Source organism: Amblyomma mixtum, chromosome 9, assembly GCF_055824585.1.
Source record: "Amblyomma mixtum isolate Tamu chromosome 9, ASM5582458v1, whole genome shotgun sequence".
In the NCBI taxonomy this organism is placed as follows: Eukaryota; Metazoa; Arthropoda; class Arachnida; order Ixodida; family Ixodidae; genus Amblyomma; species Amblyomma mixtum.
In genome coordinates this window covers 81,557,523-81,570,651 of record NC_143020.1, presented here as the reverse complement: position 1 = coordinate 81,570,651, position 13,129 = coordinate 81,557,523, and the positions used below count along the sequence as shown (strand labels likewise).

The 13,129-nt window shown below is 49.0% G+C and overlaps 1 protein-coding gene across 1 annotated transcript; it reads right to left on the bottom strand.

The window, feature by feature from the left end:
* Positions 1-633: 633 nt before the first annotated feature.
* On the bottom strand, positions 634-1,701 carry LOC149329872 (uncharacterized). Its single transcript, XM_089559315.1, has one exon. It carries the CDS (start codon positions 1,699-1,701, stop codon positions 634-636), a length of 1,068 nt encoding a protein of 355 aa, XP_089415441.1.
* Between the last annotated feature and the right edge of the window lie 11,428 nt (positions 1,702-13,129).

The following is a 13,129-nucleotide window of genomic DNA, read 5'->3' as shown; positions in this document are numbered from 1 at the left end:
TCGTGTTATTCCCGGGTAGCACCCCATATCAGGACGTCATCGACATACACACGCACGCCTGGTGCTCGATCAAAAATTGAGCTCAGCGTTTTTTGAAACTTCAGGCGCTGACACAATCCCAAACGGCAGTCTCAAAAAACGATAACGCCCAAAAGGTGTCGCGAACGTGCAAATGGTTGATGTGGCCTGATCCAATGGAATCTGATGGAACCGTGAGTTTGCATCTAGGCGCGAGAAGTATTTAGCGCCTGCCAGCTCTGCCTCAATATCGTCACGTTTAGGCATCTGATAGTGCTCCCGCTTCAGGCATTCGTTAATGTTTCTACGATCCATGCAGACCGGAAGTTTGCCATCCTTTTTCCTGACAATGACCAGCGGACTCACCCATTCTGTTGGTTCATTGACCCTTTCAATGATATGGACCTCTTCCATGCGCTGCAGCTCCTCTCGCAGTGGTTCTCGCAGTGCCAAGGGGACGCGTCGGGCCGGCTGTATCACTGGTATTGCGTCTTCGCGAAGGACCATCCGGTATGGGCGGGCTACACAGCCGGTACCTTGAAAAAGCGGCGAGAATTCTTGCAGTATTTTGTCAGACTCTGCTGTATCCACTGCGTTGACTGAACAAACTACGAGTCACAGCGCCTCCGTTGCATGCAGTCCAAGTATCGCCTGCTTGCTTTTCTTCACTATGAAGAAGGTGAAGGTGCCGGACTTGTCGTTAATGACCACTGGTAGGGTCGCCACGCCGAAGTGCTTAATTACGTCACCACTGTAAGACCGAAGAACGGAGCTGCTTGGAGTCAGGCATGGCGTTACTTTGCACTTGCGAAGGACTGAATAAGGGAGCAAGTTTGCCTGGGACCCAGTGTCTACTTTAAAAACAACATTCTGGTTCGACACCTTGGCTTCAACTGTCCAGTCAGCTGTCCTTTCGACTGTGCATACCCTTACATTGAGGATGTCGAAGTTGTCCTCGTCGTGAACGACTGCACTGACTGCAGGCTCTTTCTGGCAGCAGGCCGCGAAATGATTGGCCCCTTTGCACGCCAAACATGTCTTCCCGAACGCCGGACACTTGTTCCGCTCGTGCAATCGGTCGCATCGGCTGCATCTGAACCGTTCACGCCGTTTTACCGACGCCACTTGCCTTTCCATTTGGTCCCAGGTCTCATTTTGGTGAGCCGACACTTCGGCAGCTTTGCAGCTCTGTTCTGCTTTAAACAGCGTTAGGTCTTCAACTTCGAGCAGTTTCTCCCGTAGCTTCGGATTATTTGTGCCAAACACAATCTGGTCACGGATCATTGCGTCGCTCAGTGTTGAGAAGTTGCAACTCTGGGCTAGCTTTTGCAGGTCGCGTGGAAATTGTTCAAAAGGTTCGCCTTCCGCTTGAATCCTTGAGCGAAACACGTACCTCTCGTAGACCTCATTCTGCTGCTCCTGACAGTACGCTTCAAACTTGCTCACAACCGCTGCATAGTCATTCTTGCTTTCTTGCGCCGAAAAAGTGAAGTTATTAAATACTTCAAGAGCGTCATCGCCGGCAACACTTAGCAGCAGCGCCGTCTTAGCAGCTTCCGTCCTTGGCTCCTTGGTCGATGCTGTTGCTTCCAAAAAGAGCTCGAAGTTCTGCTTAAACAACGCCCACTTCTTTGCGATGTTCCCGGTCAGAAGTAGCTGGTCGGACGGCTTGAGTAGCTCCATTCTTCCTGGCTTGTAGGCGACGCCCTTGCGTTTCTTGTTCAAGCCACTGCTTGAGAGGCAGACAGCCGGCCCACTTCTGACACCATGTAAAGACCAGGTCAAGCAAGAACAGAATGAACCTTTATTGATAGCAGCTGCTCGGTTTTATAGGGGCCGGTCGATGTAGGCATGTGTGTAGGCGTCAACGGCAGCGGTCGGTGCGGGATGGGCTGGCACGTACAGCGCATGCGTATCATGTACGATACACCCACTAACTTGGAGTATCACTATACGATCCCTTTAATTGGTTGCATGGTTAGTAGCCAGAGTACAATTGGCCCCGTTTGAAATTCGCGCACTGTGACGTCACGACAGTTTCGACCAATTGAAAAGCGTGACATTTCTTTCGACAACTTCTGCTTACAACGATGAGGCATTAAAGGCTTCCGCCTTAATATCGTCGCAATGCAGTGAACGTGGAATCCGCTCCTTAATGATTGTTCCGGCAATATAGACATAAAAATTCATCCTTCTTGGCTTTCTAGCAGCCTTATTTTTATATTTATCATTTACATTGTGAACAGCGGTGGCGATAACAGAAAAGGCTTTCTTAATGCCTTGTAGACCACAGCTGTAGCTCCCCTACTTGCGTTTCTTATGTTATTTTTAGTTTGCATTGTACATAAACTTGTCTTCAAAGTTGTATCATTTCAAACCGCCGCATTCATCTTAGACAACGTTCTGAAGGAACTGCCTTTTTACGAATATATGAGCAGCGTTAATGTGGAGGGGGCCTAATAGAGAGTCTCGTTCTCTTTCGTACTTCTCTGCATTGGAAAAGCATGAACAACCCATCATCTATGCCAGTGCGGTGGCTGTACTGGTTCTAAAGTTTTTCCAGTACCTTATTACTTTATTTAAATGCCTCAAATTTCGCTTAGCAGTTTTCAGTAGCAGGCTGTACGCAACAGACGTTATCGTATTTGGCCGAAAGAAATTTTTGGGGAGTTTGTTGGCTTTCTTTTGAAGAACCGTATTTATTCTAGAATCTCCCTAGCTCTCTTAGCTCTCTTAATTCGCTCCGGACGCTGTTTCCGGTGCCTTAAAGTAACCTTTTTTTTTTGTGGATTAACTACAATAATTACTCCGAAAGCAAGTTTGTTCATTCCTGCACTGTAAGCACAAAAATATCTGCTCCCGTTTTTTTTCCATTTCAGACGATTAAGTACTGGTATTTGTGTGAGGTGTCCTTCCCTCCACCTTCGTTCCGGTTTATTGCCCTACTTTCGCTCCGAAATGAATTGTTAATAACTTTTGATAGATATTTCGAAGTGTGTTTGCCGTTTAAGCAGTTTTTTTTTAATATACTCAGCCTATTCCGGTTTTTGTATTCTTTTTTCTCAAAAGCTCATTTCATTCCGCAAATTTCTTTGTCTATTATTAGTTGATTCGTGAAGTTCGAACCTGCTGCGATCATGGGGCTGTTTTATATTACCCTGGAAGAGGATATGTACTTCCAGTTTTTTAAGCAGATATGGCCTTCATTTTTTGACACTTTCATCTTAAGCAGCATGTGCCTTCTTTGTCTCTTTATATTATTCCGAAGCCATTGTGCTTAGTTTTATGGCCTCAATAATATCCCGGCTACACTAGATTTATGGCCTGCTTTTCCGATTTAATTGGTTTGAAAGCGAGACTGGTTTTACTTACTTCCACATAAGTCATTTTATTTCGCCGCATTCTCACTTTTTCATTAAAAGCTCCTCTAGTTCTTCCGGAGTGATTACTGGTATTGATGCTAATTGTTCGTCATTTAAAGTGTCTTTTGCGGTTTGTTTTGATAAGGTCTCTCTTTACCTCACTCCTCACTGTTTACCACACACCCTCACCATTCGACCACGTTAATACATGCTACTCGTGATAATACAGGAGGTTCTATGTCCGCCGCTATGAAAGAGGGTGGCTTTTGTGAACGCTCTCATGGTTTGCTTACACCACACATAAATACACCAGAAAGAAGAAGACTGCACAGCCGGCGCCGTAGCTCAGTTTGAAGGGAACCAGACACGAAATTCGGTGGTCGTGGGCTGAGATCCAACTGGCTGCATGTGGTTGTTTTTCTTCTGCTTTGAATAATCTGCCATTGATGAAAACTAAAAATTAAGAAAAAAATCAGAGAGAGAGAGAGAGAAAAAACTTTATTTACACAGGAATTCGGAGCACGCTACAGGGTCCCCGCACGACCCCACTGCACTCAAGTGTTTATGTTCCGAAGGTCCATAACACTGGCAGCCCGGCCGGTGGCGATGGTCTGCACGGCCGGGTCCTCCGAGCGCAGCAGGGCCTCCCAAGTCTCCCAGGTCCTGAGGTTCTCTAGGTCCCGCGGGGGAGGGTCCGCCGGGCAGAGGGAAATGATGTGCAGGGAAGAGGCGAATGGTTCTGGGCATAGAGCGTATGATGGAGTGGGGAAGGAGGGATGATAGTGGGCTAGGTTACGGGGTGAAGGGAGAGTGTGTGTCTGTAGTCTGCGCCAGAGTGTTGCGTGTTTCTTATCTAGGGAGGGGTGGGGCGGGGGCTAGAGCTGGCGTGAGGCTCTGTATGCTTGGGTCAGCTCACTAAATGAGTGCATGCGCTCCGTCGTGAATCCCCTATAAGAGGCCACCCGAGCCCGGTTTAAAGAACGTCGGGCTCAAAGGTTGGCGGCCTCGTTTCCGGGATTCCCGGAGTGCGCAGGCGCCCATATCAGCTACACATGGCGGTGCGGGGGTGCATCGGGCGAGTCCAGTATGTCAAAAGCAGGGACATGAACTCGGCCTCGAGCAAAATTTTGTATCGCAGTTTTAGAGTCACTTAAAATATACCGGGCTTCCGTGCGAGTGATAGCAAGTGCAATGGCGGCTTCCTCTGCAGCCTCTGGGGACGTGTCTGGAGGGAGAGGAAGTGTGAGGAGGGCAGATAAAGAGGAGTCCACCACAGCTGCTATCGCTTCATCACCCGTGAAGGCAGCGTCCACCAATACGGCGTCGGGCTCGGGGCCGTACGCTCTATGGAGTGCCTTCGCACGGGCTCTGCGGCGCTGCTCATGGTGGGACGGGTGCATATTCCTCGGGAGCGGCCTGATGAGAAGCTCCCGGTGAAGGGGTCGTGGGATGGCGAGGAGGGTTGGGTCGTTGGCCGGTATTCTGATTCCGAGGGAGTCCAGGATATACCGACGTGTGGAAGTTTGTGTGAGCCTGATGTATTGGACTTTTCGGTGGGCCTCTACCAGTTTACCCTTGATTTCGTTGATTGTTGGCTTCCGTCATGTGTGCCATAACGAGCATCTCTTTCGAATATCTTGTGCGCTAACTAACACCCTATCGGGTTTCGTACTTCATGACGCCGCATGATTTGATAGCACCAGTCGCCCCTAGTAAGAAGCAAATTTCATGCCTACATATCAATGCTCAATCAGCTCGAAACAAAGAAGACACGATCACAACGTTGCTTGATGGTTTTACCTTCAGGTTCGATGTCATAATGGTCATCGAAACATGGTACCGCAATGAATGGGAATTGTTAAAGCTACCTGGCTATATGCCGTTCTTTTTAAACCGCTGTAACAAAAAAGGTGGCGGCATTATGGTACTAATCAAAAACAAATTTGACTGTGACGTGGTTACGTCTTTGTCAAAAATTACAGACGAGTATGAAGTTCTGGTAATACAAAGCACATTTAGTATTTCTTCTACTGTATACAGGCCACCTGGGGGAGACATGGAAGCGTTTCTTTTGTTTCTTGACGCACATTTGGATTGTATTAATGACCATAACTACAATTTTATACTTGGTGCAGATCTAAACATAGACCTTCAAAACTTATTAACTGTTCATGCATGCACAAATGTTATTACGGCTCCAACTCGCATTCAGTCGAACACGGCAACGCTGCTTGACGTTTTGATCACGCACTCTAAAAACACACTGCTTTGCTCTGGCACTTTAGATTGACATGTGAGTGATCACTTGCAAATATATGTAGTGCTTAGGGGGCGTCCACTCGAGTTAAAAGATTCAGAGGCTCGTGTAACAACATTTAGAGACATAAACAATAGATCGATGAACCTCTTTTCTACTTGTCTATCTGAAATCGATTGGCAGGAAGTGTTCTGTTTCACAGGTGCTGACGGGGCATACGAACATCTCGTCGAAACAATCAAAGCGTCCTACAGCAGCTGTTTTCCGTACGTGACGAAAACGCGACCGCGATCAGCGCGCAAGCCTTGGGTTACGTTCGAATGCCTCAGCACAATTCGCGAAACAAACTTCCTTTTTTTGCGCTTCTTAAAGACCAGAAATATTGAAGACTTTAAATCATTCAAGAAACAAAGAAATAGAACGAACAAGCTTCCGCGTAGAAGTAAGCAACGTTATTTCGAAAACCTGCTGAACAACGACATATCCAAGCGATCTGACCTTATCTGGAGGCGACTGAATTCTGTTTTAAATCGCCATTCAGCCCACGGTGATTGTCCTGTCAAGTTGGCTATCAATGAAGAAATCCTTACTGGTCACGAACTAGCTGAAGCATTTAATAGGTTTTTTGCCTATGTGGCGTGCAGCAAGCATGACCCGAATTGTACACGATATTTAAAAAACAGAATGCAAGAAAGTGCATTTTTGTTCCCGGTTACTGTGCCTGAAGTCAAAGAAGTGTTCTTGTCTGTGAAATCCAGTAGGTGTGTTGATGTTGACGACTTGCAGATTCATCCAATTAAGCATGCCATTGATAACTTAGCGCCTTTGTTGGTACATGTTGTTAACTTAATCTTTTCGACCGGGCATTTCCCGTCCCGCCTACAAATGGCGAGAGTATCGGTTATTTATAAAGGAGGCGACAAAAACAATATGACCAAATACAGGCCGATATCGATCCTACCGGTCCTTTCTAAGGGAATTGAAAAATTGATGCATGATAGAATTAACAGTTTTCTGGCAAAACACAACTTGCTAACACCCTTGCAGTTTGGATTTACTCGCCCGAAAATTGGCAACTATTCCCCACCTGAAAACACTCTTTATGCCGACGATATCACCCTGTGGACCACCCACGGCAGTGACGGCGACATAGAGAACACCTTACAGGAAGCAGCCACCCTCACCCAAAATTACGCACGGACCATCGGACTGTCTTGCTCCCCAGAGAAGTCCGAACTGCTCCTCATTCGTCTTATGAACCACCGCTGTCCCCGCTCCCCCATTGCCATTGAACTGAATGGTGACCCGGTACCTGAGGTTGGCACCCTCCGAGTATTGGGCCTGCACATCCAGAACGATGGCAAAAACACCACCACTCTGAAGAAACTCAAGCAGGTTTTAGGCGCGATATCGCACCTCATCCGCAGAGTTTCGGGACATCATAGAGGCATGAAGGAGTGTGACCTATGTCGCCTCATTCATGCCTTTGTCCTCAGCCGTGTGCTGTACACTACACCATACTTGCAACTATCCAAACATGACATAAACGCTTTGGATGCTTTGATTCGCAAGGCATTCAAAGTAGCACTTCATCTTCCCCTCAACGCACCCACAGACAGATTACTAGGCCTGGGTCTCCACAACACGATCGGGGAACTGGTGGAGGCCCACCGAGAGTCCCAATACATCAGGCTCACAAAAACCTCCACAGGTCGGTATATCCTGGACTCCCTCGGAATCAGAATACCGGCCAACGACCCAACCCTCCTCGCCATCCCACGATCCTTTTACCGGGTGCTCCTCATCAGGCCGCTCCCGAGGAATATGCACCCGTCCCACCATGAGCAGCGCCGCAGAGCCCGTGCGAAGGCACTCCATCGAGCGTACGGCTCCCAGCGAGACGCCGTATGGGTGGACGCTGCCTTCACGGGTGATGAAGTGACAGCAGCTGTGGTGGACTCCTCTTTATCTGCCCTCATCACATTACCTCTCCCTCCAGACACCTCCCCAGAGGCTGCAGAGGAAGCCGCCATTGCACTCGCTATCAGCCGCACGGAAGCCCGGTACATTTTCAGTGATTCAATAACTGCGATTCTAAATTTTGCTCGAGGCCACGTCCATGTCCCAGCTTTTGGCATACTGGACTCGCACGATGCAACCCCGCCCCGCCAAGTGGAGCTGACATGGGTGCCTGCGCACTCCGGGAATCCCGGAAACGAGGCCGCCAACCTTTTAGCCCGAGGTTCTTTAAACCGGGCTCAGGTGGCCTCGGATGCGGGATTCACGAAGGAGCGCATGCACTCATTCAGTGAGCTGACCCAGGTATACAGAGCCTCACGCCAGCTCTACCCTCCACCCCACCCCTCCCTAGATAACAGACACGCAACACTCTGGCGCAGATTACAGACACACACTCTCCCCTCGCCCCTTACCCTAGCCCACTATCATCCCTCCTTCCCTACTCCGGCATGCGCCCTATGCACAGAATCCTTCGCTTCTTCCCTCCACATCCTTTCCCTCTTCCCGGCGGACCCTCCCCCGCGGGACCTAGACAACCTCAAAACCTGGGAGGATTGGGAGACCCTGCTGCGCTCGGAGGACCCGGCCGTGCAGACCATCGCCACCGGCCGGGCTGCCAGTGTTATGGACCTTAGGAACATAAACACTTGAGTGGAGTGGGGTCGTGCGGGGACCCTGGGGCGTGCCCCGAATTCCTGTTGTAATAAAGTTTTCTCTCTCTCTAAACAACGTGCAACCGAGACAGCATTACTAAAACACTAAAACAAAAAGAAATTATCCTGGACTCTTTCGAACACGAATATTACGTGCTAGGAATATTTGTGGATTTCTCGAAAGCTTTTGACCGAATTAATCATACTACTCTCACAACTAAGTTAGAACACTGCGGATTTCGCGGCACATTTTTGAAACTTTTGCATAGTTACTTAAATAATCAACAGCAGCTAGTGGGAGTGGCGTCCCACAAGGCAGTATTCTCGGGCCATTGCTATTCAATATCTATGTAAATGATATTGTTAACATTGACGACGACACTAAATTTCTCATATATGCCGATGACACCAGTTTGTTCTTTCCAGGGCCTAGTTTGACTGCGATCGAATCTAAAGCCAATGATGTACTTACGCTGTTAGCGGACTGGAGCATGGTAAATTCATTACATATAAACGTCTCTAAAACGAAGGCAGTCTTATTCCGCCCCAAAAACAAGCCGATGAACGCAAGCTTTAATCTTAGCCTAGCTGGATCTAACATAGAAGCGGTGCTCGTTGTAAAAAGTCTCGGTGTTCTTTTCCAAGAACATGACGTGGGACGATCACGTTCAAACAACCTGCTCTAAATTATCTCGTAGTGTTGGGATGTTATCGCGCCTGCGATTTCTTTTGCCCCCAAACATAAAATTATTGCTTTATCATAGCCTTTTTTTTCAACTTTAAGATATTGTTACCTAGTCTGGGGCACCACAACTGCTACTAACCTTGCTAAAATACACAGGTTGCAAAAGAAAGCTGTGCGCATAATTTCAAATGCTGCTTATGATGCCCACACTAAGCCCATTTTTGAAAGCTTGAACCTAATCTCATTACCAAATCTTTATAATTCAGTGCTTGCATCAGGCTATCAGACCTCGATGAAAAATAATGCTTTTTATCTCAAGGAACTTGCAGAAATGAAATTACAGCACGCTGCTTATAACACAAGGAGCACAGAACAATGGCAGTTACCATATACACGAACCAATTGCGGTCGCCAGATGCTGCGCTACACCTTACCAAGTGTATTAAATGCTGCCCATATCGCTCACTCGTAATCAATGTGCTCTGAAACTTCTGTGATTTTTATTTCTATAGGTATTTTTTGCGAGTTTTTCAAATTTTCTAGCTATTCCTTGCCTTGTAAGTGGTCTTTTTCGCCTTTCTTGTATCTTCTATTCTTGCATTGTATTTTTTGTATTGTATTTTTGTATCTTGTATTCTTGTATTTTTCGCCTTTCTTGTATCTTTGCTACTTGCACTGTAATTCCTGCCTTGATGTATCTTTGTTTCTTCCTTTTGTTGTACATGAAATAAGATTGTACTTGCCTTTCTTATCATGTCGGTTTCTGCGTTGCTCCGCCATCTGCAACGGGGTGCAGGCCCTGTCAAGCCTTTTTCAGGCTTTTTGCTTGCCCCCCCTCAACATCACACCTGTCTAGCGGACGTTTGATATTGAAAATATATTTGACTTTGACTTTGACTTTGACTTTGACTTTGTACAGTTAGTTCTGATAATGGCCCCACTACCCTGCTGAAGAGTTTGAATAGGCAATATTCCAGTACACCACGGAGATGCGCCGTGAAGCAAAAATTGGCTGTGGTTTGACCAATGCGCATAATAAATATATTGGTTTTTGAGGAAAGGAAATGGCGCAGTATCTGTCTCACATATCTCGGCGGACCCCTGAACCGCGCGGTAACGGAAGGAAGGAAGATAGGAGTGAAAGAAGAAAGAGAGAAAGAGGTCCTGTAGTGGAGGTCTCCGGAATAATTTCGACCACCTGGGGAACTTTAACGTGCACTGACATCGCACAGCACACGGGCGCCTCTTGCATTTCGCCTCCATCGAAACGCGGCTGCCGCGGACAGGTTCGAACCCGGGTATTCCGGCTCGGTAGACGGGCGCCTTACCACTGAGCCACTGCGGCGGGTATCCGAGTAGAATTACGGAAGCAACCGTGCGTTAATCGCAGCGCCGGCGGCATCTCAGGGGGCACTTTGACCGTCTTAAGTCCGTAGAGGCGAAAGCGTTTTCCGCACCACTTCGACTGCCTATGTGGCACTGGGGATGTCGCCACCGGATGACGGAACACATAATTAATGAATAATTAATGAAATTACTAATCAATGACTAATTACTGGTTAATAACAGCCATATACTAATTAACTGCTAATTAATAACGCTTAAGCTTGGCCTTTAGGAGTGGAACGCGGCAGGGTGTTGTAGCGCTGCCAAGGAGTCCACGGAACACCATCACCCGTTCGGCGGTGGTGGTGGTGGTGAAAAACTTTAATCAAAGAGAGCTTGAGGGTTAAAAAAAAAAATAAATAACCCTGCTGCATGGTCGGTATCCTTAGTCCGGGACACCGCATGACGAGGCCCCGTCTCGCGCCCGCTTGACCAGAGCCCTTTGGGACTCCAGTGTGGAGCAGTTGAGGAGGGCAGTCTCCCATGCCTCTCGGGTGGGGGTGGGGGAGGGGGGAAGGTGAGGATTCTGAGTACATGCCCACACCATGTGAAAGATATCGCAGATCTCTCCACAGTGCGGGCAGCGCCCATCTGTGTTCGGATCGAAGTGTTTTGCTATTGCAGGACAGAGAAGGGTTCCTGTCTGCAGGCGCCGCAGAGTTCGCTCCTCCGCCTTACTCAGCCCCTTGGCAGGTGCCGGGTAGAGACGGTGGCTGTCGCAATAATAAATTAGGATTTCGCGGAACCGCAGAAGCGGTTTATGAGCTTCTGAGCCATGAGAGCTAGGATGAGGAGCCCGGTGTGTGAGCGCTCGGGCGGCCGCATCAGCGGCCTCATTGCCTCGTAGACCCTGGTGGCCAGGAGCCCAGATCACTTTTGTGCGAGTTGGATCGGCGAGAGCGCGTCTTAGAATTTGCGAGGCCAGAGGTGATATTTCGCCTGCAAGATAATGTTCACAGGCCCGGCGAGAGTCTGTAATAACCGTTTTCGATTTTGGATCGGCGGCAGCGAGAGCTATTGCGACTTCCTCCGCTCGTGTTGAATTTGGGGCCCGAAAAGATAGCCCATCGACATTCATTCCCCGGTGGACTACGGCAGCCGTGAAGAATCCCGCGGGCGACGGCCCTGTGATGTCCACGTAATAGACGCCCTCTTTATACCCATATTGCCTCTCAAGCGTGCGAACCCGCGCTTGTCGTCTGCCTTCATGTGAAGCCATGTCCATGTTACGCGGGAGCGGAGCGACCAAGAGCATGTGGCGCCACAGCACCGGGATGTTCTCCGTCCCCTCTGGTATGCATGTGTGTTGGATGTGTAAGCGGTTTAGCAGGCGGCGCCCAGGCACCGTCTGCGATAGCCGCGTATATTGGTTCACGAGGTGGGCCTCCCGCAACTCCTGATAGGAGTTTACCACTCCCAACGCCTTCAGTTTGGCGTTGGAGGTAGCCACCGGAAGGTCCAGTGCTCGCTTTGTTGCCTTCCTGATGATGGCGTCAATGCGCTCGTCTTGTTGTTTGGTGGTGCGTAGGTACGGCACGGCGTAGAGGATCCGGCTGGTCACGAAGGCATAGGCGAGCCGTAGCGCGTCCCTGCCCCGCAGACCACCCCGCTTGTTGGAAACACGGCGGATCATGCGCCCTACCTGTTCACCTATGCTCTTGAGTTTCGCTATAGTAGAGTCCGGCCTAAGTTTGTTATTGATGAACAGACCCAGGATCCGGAGCTCCGCCACTTCTCTGATGGGACCGCCTGACAGAGATATGTGTAGAGACGTGTTGTCCTTGTGGTTTGTCCTGACGTGTAGAAGCTCTGATTTGACGGGAGCACATTGGAGACCACAGTCGGCAGCATATGCTTCGACTATGGTGGCGGCCTGCTGAAGGCGGTCCTCTATCTCCCCAAGGCTCCCCTCGGTGGTCCAGATTGTAATGTCGTCTGCGTAGAGTGCGTGTTTTATGCCATCTACCTGAGCCAGTCGGCCGGGCAGGTGCATCATGGCGATGTTGAAAAGGAGCGGTGATAACACCGCCCCGTGTGGTGTACCTCGTGTACCCATAGAGTACGGGCCGTACTCCTCATCCTCGATCCGGAGGAGTGCCTGACGCGCAGAGAGGAAGTCTCTGACATAGGCGAAGACCTTCGCCCCGCAGTTAGTGGTGTTCAAGTTAGAGAGTATGGTGGCATGTTTAACATTGTCAAACGCCCCCTTAAGATCGAGGGCGAGAATGGCCTTGTCGTTTTGTTGCATGGCTGTGGGTCGTATTATGTCCCTGTGTAGTTGGAGTAGGACATCCTGTGCAGACATGTGCGGGCGGAACCCGAACATAGTGTCTGCAAAGAGGCCCTTACCCTCCATGTATGAAAGGAAATGGCGCAGTAATTCTCTGTCATCTCGGTCGACACCTGAACGGCGCCGTGCTGAAAGGGGGGAAGTGGAAGTGAAAGAAGAAAGAGGGGTCGTAATGAAAAAAAATGAAAATTGTATTTGAGGAAAGGAAATTACACAGTAAGTGCCTGACACTGGCTCCTCGCGCATGCGTAGTTAGGGCTCTTCAGGGCTCCGCGAAATCACTCACACCTAGCGTAGCGTTGCTTCCGCATCAAAAGCTCCCTTCGCAACCGGTCGACACCTGAGTGTGTTCGCTGGAAACGATACAGAAGTTCCCAGAAGTTCAATAGAACCTTCGCCCGAGATTTTCTCCAAATTACCCTCATATGTTTGTGAAACTTTGCGAAGACTGTTACTGAA